The sequence below is a fragment of the Nelumbo lutea genome, chromosome 3 (assembly GCF_056320005.1).
Source record: "Nelumbo lutea isolate HS-2025 chromosome 3, American lotus-T2T, whole genome shotgun sequence".
Lineage (NCBI taxonomy): Eukaryota > Viridiplantae > Streptophyta > Magnoliopsida > Proteales > Nelumbonaceae > Nelumbo > Nelumbo lutea.
Window position 1 is genome coordinate 15,419,413 of NC_142686.1, and position 20,460 is coordinate 15,439,872.

Here is a 20,460-nt window from a genome sequence, read left to right on the forward strand (position 1 = left end):
TTCATCACAGAACATAGGCAAGCAAGTATGATATCTTTATTCAAAGGTCCGACCTACTTGATCCATCCATGTTGACTGACCCACTTATTCATCTACATTGGAATTGGGATCTCCTCCTCACTGAGAGGTTTACACACAACATACAAGTTGAGAGATGTTTCTAATGTATGACTGTTATATGCTGTGAGGTCTGTGTAAGGAATGTTCGAGGAGCAAGCATATCCAAACTCCACCATGTAAAAATGATTGTTTATTTTATTTTATTTTTATTTTTCACGATTTCTCTATCAAAACTGCAACTTAGTCGGATCAATCCATATACCTGAAAACAAATCTTAGAGAACTATTCATCCTTTTTCATGCCTGTCATGTAAATCAATTTTGAGAGAACCACTTTACTCTCATGACTGTCACGTGACAGATACAGGTTGGATCAATCCATATATCCAAAAATTGTAAAAATGCAGAAATTTTGCAAAAAAAATGCATGAAAAGGCAGAAAAAAATCAAAAAAAACTGCAAAACAAATTAAAGAAAACTGTTAAAAATGAAAAAAAAAAAGCGGAAATTGCACAAGTTTTGTAGAAATTAAAGAAAATGCATAAAACTACAGAAAATGTAGAAATTTTGCAAAAAAAAAATGCATGAAAATGGCAGCATCTTTGATGGCTTGACAATTGATCTGGTTTCTTTTACCATGGAGTTCTTAGCCTCTGGTTCCTCTGATGAGCAGTTCACTGGAGCTAGGATTCTTCAAAAGTTATCAACCAATCTCAAGTTTTCAAGACACACTGCAAAAAATAGGTATATCTATATCAGTAATTGAGACTGATGGAGATGTTGGACATCCACAGGAAGAAGAGATCAGGCGAGCTGCAGCAGATGTATTGTCAGAATTAGGAGGGAAAAAGCAAAATTCCCTCCGTGTTGCTGGAATTCCTGGTGTGATGGAATCAATGCCATCGCTGCTCCACACTGGTCGGAGTTCCAATGATACAGCCGATGAATTCTGCCAGAGACATGTAGTCTTGGACCATGAAAACTATGAATTTTCAGCCTTCAGTCACTTTGGTCTTTGTATTCTGAAGAAGCTTGCCGGAGACCATGATAACTGTGGAAAGATAGGGAGCACAAGAGGTGTCCTACCAAAAATTTTTGAGTTTCACACATGTTACGAGAGATGGCTGAGGGATGAGCATATACCAGATTCTCAAATCAAGACAGTGAAGCTATCCCCGCAAGTGATGAAGAGGCTTGCCAGTACCACAGGAGACACAGGAAAGCTTCTCTGGCGAGAGATGTCGGAGATTTTTCGCAGTTAGTAACATCAGAGACATTCTACAGTATGGTGAGAAGCAGTCAGAGCTGCAAAAAAGTTGGGGATAGAAATATTAACTAGTTTGGCCTTTGAGGAGGATGCAACAGAGAGGATTGGAACTTGGAAGCAAGGTGGAACCATTAAAGAACCACTACACATCTTCTCAAGTAACAAATTCCTACTGCAAAAAGACAGAAAGATGTGACTTGTGAGGGTTGCAGCTTGAGAAGCGCTTGCAATGCTGGCATTGGAGAGCAAGAGAAACTGTCATCGGATATTGAAATTGGGGGTACTGCATAAGCTTGTTCTGGCACTGGGGGAACCAATACTTTGCATACATTCAGCAAGAAATTTGATGAGCAACCTCTATGTGCCTACAGTGAATTAGGTTGTTTTCTCGGAGTACAAAATAAGATATCCTAATTTGTTCATCTATCTCAGTGACAGGTTCTCAAGGCAATACAGGAAGTAATGATTGGACTTGCAGCAGAGGTTTTCAGATTGGTAGATTCTCAAGAAGCAGATACAGTGTTTGATCGAACAAGCATCAGAAAGAGCGATTTAGCCCAGGAGCTTGTACAGATTCTATGATGTTACCAGTATCCCCATATGAGAGTTCCGCGAGTGATGAGGTTTGTCATTGAGTTGACAATTTGGATGATGAGAGACAGAGAAGGAAAGCATTCACATGTTCTTGAGAATCTCATAGAGACAACATCGGAGATTTAGAACTTCAATATTAATTTTCTAAGGGACAGTTGGCATTAGCCGACAAAGCAAGACAATCAACTCACTTGTTGATACTGCATTAGATTGTTACTGGCTCTATAGAAACTGGGTATAGATTAAGTTTGTTGTTATAGTATTCTCAATGCTTCCTTTTTTTTATTATTATTAACAATGGATAAACTTCTACTATGCACAATATGTGGCAACGGGCAAGCACCCCCCAAGATATTAGCTAATATTTGCTAACCATCCCATGCATTATTCCTCTTTCTGAGTGAAAATCTTTTCCACGACATCTTTTCTCGAAGAAAACAATTGTTTGGATGAATAAAGAGTAGTGAATGTTCCTGCAAATCAACTCTTGATGAGTTTATTAATTTGCAAATCAACTCTAAGATTCTTTTAAAAGAGATGACTGACTTTCCAAAATTGCAAATACACATTGGTGCAAGCAGTAGACTAGGGCTCCTATTAAGATCAGAAATTCATTAAAATTTACAGACTGGGTTTTAATTGGTCAAACTCTCAAACGGGAGACAAACATAAAAAATACCCACCGAGGATTCTGGATTCTGACTGAATTTTAACCGAGATGAACGAATTTGTGCCTTGCTGCACTTGAGAACAACTTGCAACAAAACACAAAAACCAACATTAGCCAACCTCTCGACACTTTCAACTTGGGAATGGTAGTATATTTCAGGTAATTTTTTATTCAACCATCAATAAAAACAAAGAAGAAATCGATTTGGGATGATCCTTTACCACCCAAGAAAGGGAAAGAACTGACAAGAGTGTTTTTAATGAAATGACAAGAATGGGATGATCCTTTACCACCCAAGCAAAGTATCAATAGGCAATGTCATGGGTCATGACAAATATTTGTTTTCAGTATGAAAAAAAAATGTTAAGGGTATTTTCGGAATAAAAAACCATGGGTCTAATGGAAAACTAAACACTCCTTGATGAAAGGTTGATTAAGTAAATAAGTAGTAAAATATATGGGATGTTTTAATAAAATGAAAACTATAAGGTATGTTTAACTAAATATGTAAAACTATAAGATGTGTTATAGTAAATAACCCTAATAGAATCACATAAGAGTACATTATTGTTTTATATTTTTAACTTTTTTAATATTTAATAATTATTCATATTTTATATACTAATTTTAATATTTTTTTATAATACAAAAGTAACAATAATTAATTTCAGTTGGGTTTATTTATCAAATTAATGAAACTGACCAACTCGATCAACTTGACCCAAGTTGGTCGATTTTCTATTATTTTAGGTCGGCTTTGGTTCAAAAATTTCCCAGCTTGATTGAGTTGGATAAATTTCACTTTGGTCATTTGCAGACCAACCATAATCAAACGACCTAGCCATGGATATATATTAACATTTTATATTTTAAATATAAATTTTAATATGGAAAAGTGGGAAATTTCCCATATTTATTAATGTAAAATGCTTTATATCATAAATATAATTTTTAAATTTATTTTTTAATAATTACATTTTAATTTTTAAAATCAAATTAAATTTTTAAGTTTAAATCTTTTGAACCGACTAACTAAACCAAAAAATTGACCTAAACTGATACAACTTGAGTGGATTGGTTTTCACAAAAAATATTAGTCACACGGTTTTAGCTAACCACCTCCCTAACATGACCAAGTCAATTTGGTTGGCCAAATAGCCTACCACCGAACTGAACCAACTCTTGAACGTTCATAATTTCAACTAAGTTTATAGTCTCATCTCTGATAAATAGCAATAGTTTAATCTCCAATAATTATTAAAAATTTATAGCAAAAGTGCACAATTATTGAAAATATATTGATAATGAAAAAACTACAATAATTAAAAAAATACAATAAGTACTAAAAATATATTAACCTAGTCAATAAATACAATAATCTCAAATAACAGTTTAACCTCTAATAAATATTAATCAATAAGTTATAACAAAAATACAAAAATAAAATAAATACAATAAGTACAATAAATTGAATTTAAAAATTTCACTAATAGTAGTTTAATCTCCAATAATTATTGAAAGTTTTCCATTAAATAATAAAACAAAATAAATTTATACATAATCAATGAAAAAACATTTATCACAAAAACAATAAACGATTACTGAAATACAATAAATATTAATTTTAGTATATATAAATATATAATAAATACAAATTAAGAGTTTAAAATTATTATTAATAAAATTTAATTTCTTGAAAGTTATTTTCTCGAATTATTACTTGATATAAGTGAAAATAGTTATTTAAAATATTATTTAAAAATATTAAATTATTATCAATTTTAGTATTATGTTATAGTAATTTTTCTACTTTTTAGAAACTTTTTTAAATTTATTATATAATTTCTTTATTTTAACTATTTAAAATCTAGTTATGTTAAATATTTTTTATTTAAAATACCTAGTTATTTAAATATTTAAATAATATGAATTTTTTTTTAATTTTAAAATATTAGTTATTTATGGAATTTAATTATCCATTAAATCATAATTTATACTATTATTACATAATTTCATTATTCATTTTGTAATATATTAAATTATTATTAATTTCAATATTATGTTATACTTATTTTTCTTCTTTAAACTTTTTTTAATTTATTAAATAATTTCATTATTTTAATGATTTAAAATCTAGTTATGATAAATATCTAGTTATTTAAATATTTAAACAATCTATAAAATATTTAATTTTTTTTGTTATTTTAATTTTATTTATTTAAAGCTATTACATATTATTAAATGTTTGAAAAACATTTAAATTGATGATCCAAAAAAACATTATTTAAATTGTTAGTACATAATTTCGTGATATATTTTGTAAAAAATATAAAATTATTTATTAGATAATTTCGTTATTTGAACTATTTAAAATATAATTGTGATAAATCTTTAGTTATTTAAATATTTAAATAATCTATAAAATATTTAAAATTTTTATTTGAATTTTATTTCTTTATAGCTATTACATATTACTAAATATTTGGAAAGCATTTAAATTGATAATCCGGAAAATCATAATTTAAATTGTTAGTACATAATTTTGTGATATATTTTATAAAAATATAAAATTATTTTTTTTTTGTTTTTAATAAATATTTTAAAGTTATTATATAATTTTGTTAGAATATTTAAATAATTCTTAAATTTTTTAATCCAAATTTTCTTTAGATAAAAAGGAGGGGAGAGAATAAATAGGAATTAGAGATAATTTAGGAGAGAAACTCTCTATAAATTAGAGATAATTATTGAAATACATAGAATTTAGAGATAATTTAGAAGATAAATAGCAATTAGAGATAATTCTGTAGAAAGTGGGAGAGGTAGTTTAGAATAAATTTTAGGATATATATATATATTAGAATTGTCCCAAAGAGGGTAATCTATATTATACCTATACTATACTACTATAAAAAATGTGTGAATAAATTCCACCTGTTTCTGGAATTTTTAGTAGACATAATTGTTCTCGTCTCTCGACTTTGAATACATGAGAGAAGATGATAATAAAAATGTTGTTTTAACATTGTAGTTCTGTTTTCTTTAGTGGATAAAACTACCATCTTCTGTTTATTTAAATATGAAAAAGAGTGATGATAATAAAGGACATTTTGTCTTAGCATTAAATGCAAAAGGACAAGTAATGAATGAAGATGATTTGTAAAGATTTTGCATTCAACTTTTATTATTTCGGTGCACAAAATTGACACTATTATTCAACCTTAAATAGAAGGAGAAAAATGATATTTCACTAATGCATCCATTGCCACAATCTTTTGATTTTAAACGTGAACAATTGATGTGCATTTTAATTTTGTATTAAAAAGTTTTGTATGAATGAGAGAGTGAAACTTTTGTTTGACTAAAACACCCATTTTTTTAATTTAGTCCTTTCCTAATTTTAAGGATAGAAAAAGTAATTTGAACAACTATTTTTTTACCATATTTAATTACCTCTCATTAAGTCTTATATTTGAAGTATTAACTCCCATCATATTTCATGACTAAAATGCCCTTATCATAATTTGGCCTCTCTAATTATGATGGCAGGGTAGAAAAATGTAATTTGAACCACTTATAACCTCATTCAATTCCCTCTCATTAAGTTTTATATTTAAGGTATTAATTCCCATTCTCTCTCATTAAGTCCTATATTTAATCTATTTTTCTCATTAATAAATTTTATTATTTTTTTGCTTCAAATAATTTTTACATCCAATATTTTTAGCAATATAAAACCCATGTTTAAAACCAACCTAAAATGACACCATTCTTCTACCCTAATGGATAAGTTATTCAACCATTCAAGTTAAATAGGTTAACCCATGATGTCATAATTAAATAATAAAACTTTTAAAATGGAAACAAATGCAAAAAATTATAAAAAGTAAAAAATATAGAAAAATTGGGCACATCTCTAATATTTTATATTAATCATATTAAATAAAATTATCAACACCAAATAATAATTATTTTATTAATGTTGGAAATGAAATACAAAATTTAAAATTAGCACAAAAATGAAATTGTTATCCTATAACAATTCAACCTTGGTGTCAAATGTGTTAACCCTTGATGTTAGAATTAAATAAGAAAAAATTAAATAAAATATGAAACACATAAAATGAAAAAATAAATAAATTTATTAATATTTTATTTAATCATATTAAATAAAAATAAATGTAATAACCAATAATTGTTTTTTTATGATCATGAAAATAATATACAAAATATAATGTTGACCCAAAAATTAAATTGTTTTCCTATTTGGTAGAGTGTCAACAATTTAATCTTTTGAAACAAATGTTTCAACCCTTTATATCATAATTAAATAATAAAAATATAAAAACATAAAAAAGCAAAAAAAATACACAAAATACAGACATTTTATAGAAAAAATTTGGCACATATCTAATATTATGCGTTCATCATATCAAACAAAAAAAAATATAGAAAATTGATGATAATATTTTATTAAACATATTAACAAAAAAGTGAGATAAAAAAGATTTGTTTTATTAACGATGATAATGAAATACAAAATTCAAAACTAGTCCGAGTGAAATTGTTCTAGTGTTTAGTAGTAGGACAATAGTTCAGCCCTCTAGGCTGCATTTGTTTCTGGTGCAAAAAAAAAAAAAAAAAAAAAACACCTTTCAAAAAATCACTTTGACTGGTTTATGAATACAAACTGGTTTAATGTTGCACCAAGAAATTATATATTTCAACCAAACGGTTTTTGGTTGTAATGATTACAAACACAGATTCCAAAACCAAAATCCACCTTTTTTACATTAACCAACTATGAGTGCAAAGTTCTTATACAAACTTTGTATCAATTGTGAGTACAAACATGCTTTGGAAGTTGTAATAATTGTCATTATTACTATACAAATGTATGCTTACCAAAATGCTTGCAAAACTGAACTAGAATACATTTATATATTGAATCGGCATTTTCACTACAAACAAATGTAACCTTAAGTGCAAATATGTTAACCCTTGGTTTCATAATTAAATAATAAAAATGACAAGAAAAGATAGAAATGCAAAAAAAGTTACACATTGAATAAATTTTGTAGAAATTATTTCAGTGCATCTCTAATATCATATATTCATCATATTAAACAAGAATAATGATGATAAATAAGAATCATTTTTATACACAAAAATTTGAGAAATTTGAAAATATATCATTGCTATCTTCATCATCCTATAAAGTTACTAGGGATGCAAACATATTGGATTGGATTCAAAATAGGGTATATCTGAATCTGACCATGAATAACAAATCCGATCTAATCCACGGATCTCACAAACATTGATTTGAATTCAAATTTGATGAGGAAGTCGGATATTCGAGTCTGATCCAATTTGATTTATTTTTTTTAATTAATAAATTATTAAAAGAAAAATAAAATTTAATAATTTAAATAAAGAAAAAAAATGCAAGTATCTTTTTAACTATTTTCATCATATATATACATGTTTTTTATAAAAATAAATAATATAAAAAATTAACAAAAATGCAATATAAATAGCATATGTATAAATAAATAAATAAATAAATAATATATATCGAATTGGATCCTCTCAAATCAAATGGGGGTAATCCAAATTCGATTTGATTTCTAATCGGATCCTATTACAATCCAATCCAAAGACTCGAATGAAGATATCTAAATCCAACAAAATAGGATCATATTGGATCATGATTTGATCATTTGCATCCCTAAAACATACCACATGCAAAAGCATGTGCACACTAATGATGTGCGTTTTGGCAGCTCTTGGTTGACTGGTGACTCAGATGCCTAGCTAAATAATCCCTACCTGGAATGTGGCTTGGACGCCTAGCTGAATGGTGACGAATTGGGAGGTGGCTCTGATGCCTACTTGGACGGTGACAAGCTGGAGAGGTGGCTCTGATGCCTAGCTGAATGGTGACGAATTGGAGAGGTGGCTCTAATGCCTAGCTGGATTGTGACGAGCTGGAGAGGTGACTCTAATGCGACATGCAAGGAAACAATGTCAGAGTGCTCGGGTTGCTTTGCCCGGGGTGGGCACCAATGCTTTAGTTAGCGAATGCGGAGATTTTGTGAAAGAGCTTAAAGTAAGAGAGCTAGAGAGCTGCGAGAATTAAATTGCGCATGTCCCTTCTGATGTTGGAGGTAAGGCCTTTATATAGGCATTGATTGGCGTGGGCATCACACAACGCATCTGAGATCTCTAGGAAGACGTGCCTAACTGCTTCGAGGTCCTCGGAGGTAGTCGTGCACGTAGGCCAATCTTTGCGCCTTATTTGGTTTCCTCCAAGACATTCGGTGTGAGAGCTGACTTCCGAGAGACCAGGAGTGATGGGATGCATGCAGAATTCATCGGCAAGCACGTCTCGCAAGTCTTCACCTGGACCTCAATCAAGTCAGCAAGCCCTTGAGGGAGGTCGTTCCTCATGTTGAGGTCGCTTCGGCCAGTACTGACGAGGTACCATAGGTCGGCCCTGGACGAGGTGCTGCTAGCTGCTTTGAGTTGTGGATGAGGTCACCAACTAGGTTTCCACCAAGTCAGCGGCAGAGGCAGGCCGTCAGGCTGCTAGGTCGGCACCAAAGGCAGGTTGCCAGGTCACCAGGTCAGTGGCAGGGGCAAGTAGCCAGGTCACCAAGTCACCAAGTTGCCAGTTGGGACTCCATCATTTTGGCTAAGGCAAATTATCACCTAGGTGGTTCTGGGGTGTCACCTAGTTGTTCCAAGATGACATGTACCATGATGTCAGTGGAGGGCCAAATCTGCTTTCATCACACACTAATTAAGGCCGGAGGGGTATTTGAAACTTTTCATAATTCAGATAACTCCCATTGTATCAGTTCAAGAGACCTTTCATAATTCACACCAACCTCATATGATCATATCTAGTCCTAACACATGTACAGATATCATGACTGTTGGATCGGTTGTTGGAACCCTGTGTTAGGACCATATCCAGACTTTATATCCTATCCTCGAACATCTCCCCATGAGGCCATGAATAATATGCTGTGAGGTTGGTGTGAGGAGTGTTCTGTGACAACAGATCTGGTCTCCACTGAGAAGGGGGTAGGGAGCGTTTGATTGGTAGCGGATCTCAACCCCCTACCGCTGTTAACTGTTTGCCTGTTTGGCTGTTTCTTTTGTCTTCGTAGTCTTCGTAGTCGTAAAGCCTGGGTCTGGGTGGACGTTATCAATTCCTGGGTCATCACTCCTCAATCCAACGGCTTTAGACCATCAAGGACAGATACATTATTTACTTTCCGCGTCTTGTCGGAAAAAACGGTGCACAGTTGCTGAGATGCAACTCCTTCGGTTCCATCCCAAAGTCTACACGAAACGTCCTCCGGAAAAGGGTAAACCTACTTGTAGATCTCCATCCATCTCATGAACACGACAAGGAGTAAAAATAAAATCGATTAAAATAATAGATAAAATCACTAGAGCGAGCAACAAAAGCAATAGACAAATTAAAACACTCTGACCCTTCTCTAGAGAATGTCTTAAACAAAGATGATTATTCTCAAATCCCACTCATTGATTGCCTTCTCAATGTTCAGCTTCAGCACGCGCTCGTAAGTCGTAATCTCTCTACTCTCAAGCTCATCAGGTACCTCTTCTTCAATATTTTTATCTACCCGCTTTTAGCATTCACAAAATATGAACGCCCCAGATGAACTCTTCTGATTAATTTTTTTTTTTTTAATTCTATCTTCGTTCTCCTCTCTTGCTTCTCTGTTTTCCATTTTCAGTTTGACAGAGTTTTCAGACTGTTTTTAAGCTCGAAATAAACAAAACATAAAGCATGCTGCTTTTATGTTTTAATAGCTGAAGACTGTTAATTTAATTATGTTCCCTTTTTGTCTGTAGATTGATTTTTGCCGTCCAGATTATGGTAGAGAATCTTCTGGCTTTTTGAGAGAATCAGACAAATATTCAGGGGGAGAAGGTTTTCCTTAGAAAAGAAAGTTCTCCTTTTGGGGATCGAATTATGTTGAGAATATCAATCAATGCCAGGAGAAGGTCTTCTTATTGGAGGACAACCCCTTTAGGGTTCTAAAAAAAGGAATTTGGGTTAAGCTACTTCAATTGTAGTTATGGCCTTCCCTTTTGTTCTATGTGTAGTATATTTATTTCTCTTTTTTGCCAAGCACAAGCTGCTATCGTTATTTGGTAGGAGTTGAAACACCTATCAGTCTGTCAGCACTGTGAGATGCACATTGAATTTTTGCAATGTAATTTTGTTTTAATTGTCTTGAAAATTTATTATGCTTGTTGTTTCTGGCTTCTCAAGATTTCTCCATGCTTGAAAAGAGTATGCAACCTTCAAGGTTCCTTTTGTGCATGATAACCGTCTCCATATTTGTTTTGATCTCTTCTTATGTCTTCCTGCTTCAATCAAGTTTCAGTTCATCGTTACCTGGATCATTTTTTGGGATAGTCCTTAATAAAACATCAGTTTACTTCAATTCCAACAGTGTTAGTAGAAGTGATGAGCTTCCTAATAACCTTCTTTTGTCTTTTCCAACAAATATTAGAAAACCCAAATCAAGTACCCAAAATAATGTTTGTCAAGATTGCAATTCTAATAATGATGAGATGAGACTTTTGCAACAAGGAAGCAAGAAAACCTGTGACCCAAATCAAGTCATCCTCAGGGTGTTTATGTATGACTTGCCTCCTCAATTTCACTTCGGTTTGTTGGGTTGGAATGGGAAAATTGGTCAAATATGGCCAGATTTGAGCAACCCCACTGACATCCCATCATACCCTGGTGGATTGAACGTACAACACAGTATGGAGTATTGGCTCACATTGGATCTTCTCTCATCGAGCACCCCAGGTGTGGAAAGGCCTTGTAGTGCAGTTAGAGTGAACAATGTCAGTCAGGCAGATATAATTTTTGTGCCCTTCTTCTCATCTTTGAGCTACAATAGACATTCCAAGCTACATGGAACAGAGAAAGTTAATATGAACAAGATTTTGCAGAGTAAGTTGGTGCAGTTTCTGATGCATCGTGATGAGTGGAAGAGATCTGGTGGGAAGGATCATCTAATTGTATCACACCATCCAAATAGCATGTTGGATTCTAGGAAGAAGCTTGGTTCTGCCATGTTTGTGCTTGCAGATTTTGGGAGATATTCAGCTCAGATAGCAAACTTAGATAAGGATATAATTGCTCCATACAAGCATGTTGTGCGGATTGGTGGTAACTCTGTGCCATTTGAGGAACGCCCAACCTTGGTGTATTTTCAAGGAGCAATTTATAGAAAAGATGTAAGTATTTCTGTTCTTCTATCCAGTTTTGTATTACTCTCAGCTTGTATTCATGATTTGTTATTATATCACATTAAAAACAAGATCTCCCTGCTTTGTGGATTAATGATAATACCTGTGATGAAGTACATCATCAGAAATCTTTTCCAGTTTTCCACCAAAAAGTTGTTTGATTTAGTCCATTTACCTAAATGCTGAGAGATTATCTTGAGCTGATAAATGCTCGTGTATGATAAAGAATGGCAATGGGAGTTTTTTTATCCTTTTTTTTCTTGTTTCTTAGCAATATCAAGAGATCAAATTGAAAGGAAGAAATAGTGAAGATTCAAAAAGTAAAGTTAGGTAATTGGTATTTTAGTTTGTAAATACTCTTCTCAAAGTTGACAAAAAAAAAATCCTCTTTTCTTGTTTGTTGTAGGGAGGATCTTTTACCCCCCTAAAAAAATGATCATTGGATCGGGGAATTGATGCCTTTTTATGATAGGTTCTAAGCTCAAGACTTGGTGCAGTAATTTTATGTCTATAAAATTCTCTTCATATCCTCTTCTACATATGGGGTCTATACAAGGATCCAACATTGTCTGCACCTTTTTGGATCACCAATAAAATTTTAAGGGCTCCCTCCACCTGGAGTAGATCATGTGGCCAACTACAATGCCTCTTTGGACCTTTGGTTTTGTGGCCTCACAAGTCATAAGAGATCCTGCATTTCTATTTTGTTTATCTAAGAGATTTCCTAGGTCAGACTCTTTGAATCTGGTTGGATTTAACTTTCATCTTTGCCATGTTTACAGCATGAAAAATGCTGTAAGTGTTACTCCTGTATTGAATGTGGTAGTCCTTTTAACAAATTAGTGGAAACAGTTACTATTTTATGAAGTATAAAAAAACATTTTGAAACCCTAACATAATATCCAACATAAGCTTTTCAGATACTCTACTTCCTGGCCTTTTCATCAGCAGCTACCCTCTCTATTCCCCACTTTTTGCAATAAGCTTCAAAATCATACATTTTGTCTACACATAATATGCAAAAGATTGATTTATTTGAGTTCCTTGTCATTATGAGCTTCTACACTCTGCATTGTTATGATGGATTTATGTTTCAGGGAGGAGTCATTCGTCAAAAACTCTACCATCTTCTCAAAGATGAGAAGGATGTTCACTTCACATATGGAAGTGTTCATGATAATGGGATCAGTAAAGTGGGTCAAGGGATGACATCATCCAAATTCTGTCTGAACATTGCTGGAGACACCCCTTCCTCAAATCGTCTCTTTGATGCCATTGCAAGCCACTGTGTCCCTGTGATCATTAGTGACGAGATTGAGCTCCCATATGAGGATGTCTTGGACTACTCAGAATTCTGTATATTTGTACGGGAATCTGATGCTCTAAAGAAGGGGTTCCTACTTGATCTACTCAGGGGAATTAAGCACCAGCATTGGAACATAATGTGGGAAAAACTAAAGGAGGTTGAACATCATTTTGAGTATCGGTATCCATCTCAGCCAGGGGATGCTGTAGAAATGATTTGGAAAGCAGTTTCCCGTAAGGTACCATCAATTCGACTTAGGGTGCACCGTGAGAACAGATTCCGTCCATTTGAGCACATTGGGAAGATTATATAGGATTACAAGAATGTCCATGAAAGTTTTATATATTTCTCACCTGTAACCAGTGCGGATCCTTGCCTAGAGTTTCTTTTTGGAAAGTCCTAAAGTTGATGTCACAATTCAGCGTACAACTCCTTTAAGATACTTTCCCCAAGAAAATCAGGAGTACTAGTCCACGTTACAGTGTATAATCTGGTAGAAGCAAACTATGTCAAAGTATAAGCAGCAGCAGCAGCAACGTTCCTTGAATGTGGAATTTATTTGACAGACTGTCATGAAGCTCCTAGAACTATTTGATACTCAAAATGATGAGCTTTATCTGCAATACATCTAGAGATCTATTTGATTCCTTGGTTTTTGAGTGAGATACATGTAAATTGAAAGAAGAGCTTTATCTGTTTGATCCTTCTCTTTTCCTCTCTTTTTTGTTATTTCATTTGAACTCCTTGTAATGTACTACAACATTGTCCCTTCAAAACACTTATAAAGAAGCATTTCTAGCAAATGCGCATTCTGCTCATTTGCACAAGCAAGCAATGAATTCCAGAATCCACCAGAATAAATATGAAGTTCCTGAAAAGAAAAATATGCATTTGAAAAAGAAGTGCGAGATATTTAAGTTTACTCTTTGTTGCTGAAAACTCAGGGACATTTGCAAGCACGTGGTGCAAAAGAAAATGGCAAGACAGGAAAAAGAACTTCATCAAGGACGGGGATATGATCATGAAGAGGGAAAATGATCAGTACTTGGAGGAAGTTAAGACACAACTTAGGCTCTTTATACAGAAAAATTTGAAATCTGGAATGATGTGAAAGAATTTCAGTATAATCTGCAAAACTAGAGTTGCAAATGCAGACAGATACAAGTCTTTTTCTTCAAAGAAAAAGAAGAAACCCCACTGTATTGTAATTTTGCTTTCGATAACCTGCATCATGATCCTTACAGTATCTTTTCTCTTCTATAATTGGTTAGGATCTCAGTTTACAATATGGAGATAACGCTGTATGGCTTTAAGGGCCACTCTAGTGCAGCTCTATGTATACACATCTCTGTAACAAAACCTCTAAATATCAAACAAAATAGAGAAAACCAACCAACCCACAGGATAAAAACTCTGACTGAAGCAGAAAATGTCCACCACCCTCTGGTTTCTCTTTGTTTCAGGAATGGAGAAAAGCAATCACTTTCTGTCATTCAGCTTCATTGTTGCTTGATTCTGTAGTTGAAGCAAGAACTTCAATAAACGTGTCAACACCTGTTGTGAATTGGATCTGATCCTCTTCGAACTCTTCTTTTGCTTGACCTATTGGGGTCTAGCCTTGAGGATGGGGGCACTGATTTCTTCTTGGTGTTTAGCTCCTCTACTTCAACAGCCACAAGGAAACGTGAGTTCTTGGGCGTAAGTGCCTGTTCTTCTTTCTTCCATCTGAGGACAAGGTCTATACTGCTGAGACCAGAAACCTTTTGTGGTTGAACAACCAAGAACCCAATACAGATAACAAGGACAAACATCCTATAAGCACAGAAAACCATGGTTTCAACACTCAGAAACAAGAGGAATGGAAGTATCTCTTGTTTAGAGTAATGAGAAAATAAGCGGCTCTGAGACTGTAATCCTTCTATGCTTGTGTCCCATTCCTGTACATATAAGCCTATGGTTTATCTGATGTGTTATTTAGGGAGCTTAAAAGCGTAAAGCAGAGGGCCCCATAACACCTAGAGAAATTTTAGATTCACCTCAATCATAAGCCTGCAATCGAAGCAAATTAAGGCTGTTTTAGAAGTCTCTGACAGTTATGAATAAAGAGCTCGGAACACCACCCTTGAGAAGCTAAGCATCTTTTCGTTGGTTCCCTACATCCCTATCATTTGGCCTTGCTTTTGTCCAGTAAACAAGGACAACCCGGTCTTTTGGACCGACTTGCCACATCACCCGACCATGCTGACATGTACAAGCTGTGTAGCCTCTCTTATACTTCTCTATCCAAACTCCTGCTCGCAAGGTGTGTCCCTTCTGGCTTCTTCAATTGCTTGGCTTGGCTTGGCTTGGCTTGGCTTGACAAGCAAAGATATCTCATATCTAGGGGCCAGGGGGGGTCTTGTCCAATAAACGGCCTATGAGTCTGTGACTGAGCATTTTCCTAGGTAAAGGCCTGATAGATGAGCATTTTTCCAACAAAAACTAAAATAATCAAAGTAAGAAATGGGTCATCGGAATACTCAAGATTCAAAAACTAAGAAGTGTTAGGACTTAGGTGGGTCGTTGTTGTCATCTTGGGATTATTACCCTTTAATATTTGTTATTGAAAAAGAAAAAACAATGGGCAAATACTAGTGACTAGTCTAGTCTCTGGTGTGGCTGGAAAGCCAAAAGCTAGCTATGAGCCAAAGATCAAGATTGCTACAGTTACAAGCAAGCCATAAAGTAGAGAGAAGAACTGGGAGGAAGGGTGGGGAATGGAACCCCCTCAAGAAAACCAAATACTTGCTTTATGCCATTCTGAGATCTTCTCTCACTTTAGAATTCCAAGCTCTTCTCTCCATGCAACAAAATAACAGTCCTTTGGTTTCGTGTGCTGAATGGGTTTCTTTATGCTTTTCTTTGCTGTTTCTTTGGATTGTTCAGCTCCAAACCCCACATTCAAAGTTTCAAAGAAGACCCACTACAAGCCTCTCCACATCTCACCTCTCACCTCTCACCATCTCATATTCTCATTATCTCCCCTCCCCCATCTCTTTCTTTATTTTTCTTTAATTTGTTTTCTCGGTTATCCATGTAGACCTTCTTTCCCTTTATTTTTATCTTCTATTAATTTATAAAATCACATGCAACTAAGGAAAAATTTTCCAAAAGCATCGATTCTCACACTTTATTAAATTTAGGGTTAAATTTTGTGGTGTCTTAAGACGGTGGAATTGGACTGGTCGTGGTCCAAGCAGAATGCCGCGGCTTTGATAGCATGTTATTAATAGGTGGGCATTTGCTTTTAGCTTTCAATTAAAGTAAAAGAACAGTGGGGAGCTGTTGCTTTCTACTCTTCCTCATACGCCACAAGGTTCAACTCCCCCCTTTAAGAGCTACTACAGATTATCCGTTGGCATTGTATGTATACCTCCACTCTACCTCATTCTCATCATTTATACATATTCTTCTTTTCTTAGTTTATAAATTTCGAGTTAATATTACATCAGTTCAATAATATTACGTATAAATTCTTTATAACATGTCAATACCAAAAATAGAGACGCATAAAATCCTCATAAGATTAAGGAAATGAACAAGGTTTTTAAAAGTGAAGCGGACAACAAACTGGTCAGGGGTCCAGTTCTCGGGTCGAACAGTTGGCCTGTTCTGACAAAAAAATAAAAAATGGCCAAACTATTGAATGGTTCGAACAATTCGACTACCTGAGTCAGGGGTTTGCTGACCAAATCAACGGTTTTAGGGAATAACAGTTCTAGGGTAAAACGGAACCAATCACCTGACTGGTTCTCGATTTTTCTGGTCTGACCATCCAGTCCGGTCTGATATTAAAAACTATAGAAATGAATACTAGTTGGGTTGGGCTATCTAATGAATAATGAGCTTGCCTTAATGACCCATGGATCTTTCAAATGGGAAATTATTTAGGAGTTCAAATGGAGCCTCCAAAATTCCTTTCATTCTTCTCTTGTTCATAGAAAAGGCTTTGCCTTCAAAGACTTTGCCACGTGTAAAAGAAGCCCTTTTTTAATAGGTGGGGGTTTTAGGTTTCCTGTTGCAAAATTAAACTTCGAATGGCTAATATTAGTTGTAAGAACCATCAATACAAGGCAGGAAATATGACTGATATGAGTTGTAGCCAATCTCTAGTGGACATGCATATCCATAGATAAAACCTGAAATTTCTCTACTGTCAATGCATTTAGGTTTTCCTATATTGATTATTATTCTAATGAGTACAACTGAAAATAGTTATAAGGAGGTCCCCCACATCTTTGCTTCATCCCCTATCTGATGAGTGATTTCAATCAACCATAGGATTCGTCCGTGTGCGTGGTTGAAATTGGTGGATTTATGTAGGAAATTCACTAATTGACCATCCTGTTTCTTATATGAATAAAAATAAGAATATTGGTAAGGCTTGAATGAAGAAATTTACAAATTCATTAACCCATTAACACGACAATTAATATTCATCATTCAAATTAGCCCATTTTATTTATCCAATTCTGTGGATTTTTTTTAATTAGATATCCAGAATGTATGTCCCCTCCCTTCCAACAATTGGACCTTTTCCAAGTAATGGCACTCAAAGCCTGATTTTTTTTAATTAAAAAATAGGAAAAATGAAGAAAAATGAAAGGTGAAGAGATTAACTTTGTATTGTGGTAGAGACTGTCGAGATAAAAAGTAAAACATGGGAAGTAGGAGTATTATGGAGATGGCAAGAACAATGCCACGTGTAGAGTTATAGAACGTTGGATATCTTTAAAAGGGCCAATCTATCAAAAGATTGAAACAGAGGATATGCTGAATAGGGAAATGGATAGGTGTAGGTGGGTCCCTTGCTTGGCTATGTACTTTTTAAGGTTTGGTACTTAGAAGGATACCCCACTTAGTTACCTCTTCATAAAGTTGTTATTCTAAGGAGAATGGGAGTCTAAAGGCCCTGTACAGATTTGTAAAAGGAGGAGGAGGAGAAGAAGAAGAAGAAAATAATGGGGGCTTATAGTTGAGACTTGAGAGGTCTTTGTAGATTCTCCGGATTGGTCTTAAAGTTGTAGTCTTCTGAACTTTTATTTAAACTTAAACAAAGACCCACTTCGTCAGGTTCCAGCTCCCGCCTTACCCTAACACTGTTAGCCTAGGCTGGGTTCTACCTCTTCATACAAAATTAGTCCCGGAATATGAGAAAGAATTAAGAAAAGAGTGAAAAAGAAATTAAAGCAACCCTCAATCGCTGTTGTTACAGGTCATTACCTGAACTTTGCACTATTCTCTTCTCACTTGGCATTTCTATATTTGCTTATTCTCTCTCTCTCTCTCTCTCGTTAGATGCTTTTGGCTATTGTGAGCTGCTGATTTAAAACAGAGTAGTGTTAGGGGCGTCTGTGACCATGTTTGTTTTTAGGGACATTAGAAGTGATGGTTTTAGCTTTTAGGAACTTATCGACCTTGTCTTCCATCACAAGTACGATTTTACCAAGATCTCGATTATTTAGCCTATGAAAACCGTCAAATAAAAAAAAAAAAGACAGAGAACCAGAAAGCTCATTGGGTCATGCATTGTTTTGAGCATCCAGCCCAATCCAAGTCTGCATGGAAGTTTGGGAACACTCTCATGAAGTACTCTTGTTAGCCCTACTATTTGCATCGTATATTATTTGGAAATTATACAAAAATTAAGGGAGTGTTATCCAACGTGTATGGTTTTGTTTAAAAGAGCTGGCACAACATTGTGCAAGTTAATTTGATTCATTAAGTATATATTTAGCATTGATGCTACAGTTGCATGAGAAAACGGTGCTCTTGATGTGTCACTTGGAGCACCGTTTTCTTAGAAAATGGTTCCTTTATTTTTGCTTGAAATCGTTGCTGCCAGGTAGGACGTTTCCTGGAGCAACAACAATTTTGACGCTGGTGTTCCAGAAAACGGCAACGATACCAAACAGCAACAACAATCTGACTTGGATCTGATTCAGATAATGAGTTTAGTTCATCATCTTCTATTCTTCGCCATGACATCATCCAAACCATATGGGGTCGGGTACATGAATCCTGTTAGCCGTCATGTTTTCTTTAATGCCATTTCCATTGTTAAATTATGGATGATTAGATCATCTCTTAGTAGTTGGACTCATGTCATTGGTCTATACCTAGCAACCTAGTCCTTCTAGCCCTTCAACTTGCAATAAATCACTCTTAAAGGTGTTATTATTGATGGTCTTCTATACATGTGATCAAACCTTCTTAGTTTATCTTCTCTCATTTTATTATCTATTGGAGCCACTCCTAAGGTTCTTCAAATCTTCACTTTTGATCTCGTTCGTTTTAGTTTTTCTGTCCATCCATCTCAGTATATGTATTTCTACCACATTCATTTTTTGAATATATTGTTTAATTAATAAACTAAAATAGCTTTATTAAGGTATTATATGCCACTAAAAAAATAAATTGAAAATGAATTTAATAGTGTTATCATAAACAAAATGACTTGAAAATAGCTTTTACCACATTTAAACCTATGACTTTTAAGCCAAAATTGAAAATAAATGCGTATTAATTCTATGTAGATTTATAATTGATCCAATTATAAATAGACGGAATTTGAATTAAATTAATGTATGCTTATACCATTTGCAGCCCTAAATCTTACCGAATAAACAAATGCAACAAAGTTACCCAAGGTTTAGTCATGGGCCTAATGGCCCACTTAATGTTTTTTGGTATGTCAAATGTAATGGTTGACACACAATGGTAATGGGCTGCAAATGGCATGTCAAAAAGCACAGTTATGTTAAAGCATAAAGAACATGTTTGCTTTGTTTCGCTTTTGGGGTTGTTTTAATTCATCCATGCCTTGGCCCTCATAAATAATAATGTTAAGAAAAAGAGTAATGACAGTAGTACTGTACAGGCTATATTACATATTTTTCTTTTGGAGAATATATGCTGTCTTGCTTTTTTTTTCCCCAAGTTAGTTAATAGATCCTTAAGACTTAAGGTACCAGAAGGACACATTCTCTAGATTGTGCACTCCAAAATGATGAGGAATCTACTTTAATTTTTTATCCTCTTCGCTTATTCAATTCTTCATGTAATTTCGAGAGCTTATGTACCTCAAGTGTGAACGAAATTGTTAAACCAAAAGCTCACAGGGTTATAGTTTTCTCATGCAGTGAGCCTTGTTGAAGGTCAGCTTTAATACATAGGGTAGGGGCAGGCAGTAACTCGGATAGCCAAATCAAA

At 34.1% G+C, this 20,460-nt stretch overlaps 1 protein-coding gene across 1 annotated transcript; it reads left to right on the plus strand.

Moving 5' to 3' along the window:
• The first annotated feature begins 9,898 nt into the window (after positions 1 to 9,898).
• Positions 9,899 to 14,040, plus strand: LOC148863141 (putative arabinosyltransferase ARAD1). Its single transcript, XM_088981690.1, has 3 exons — positions 9,899 to 10,224; positions 10,485 to 11,891; positions 13,001 to 14,040. The coding sequence occupies exons 2-3, from the start codon at positions 10,917 to 10,919 to the stop codon at positions 13,520 to 13,522; spliced, it is 1,497 nt and encodes a 498-aa protein (XP_088837816.1). The 5' UTR covers positions 9,899 to 10,224; positions 10,485 to 10,916; the 3' UTR covers positions 13,523 to 14,040.
• Positions 14,041 to 20,460: the final 6,420 nt, after the last annotated feature.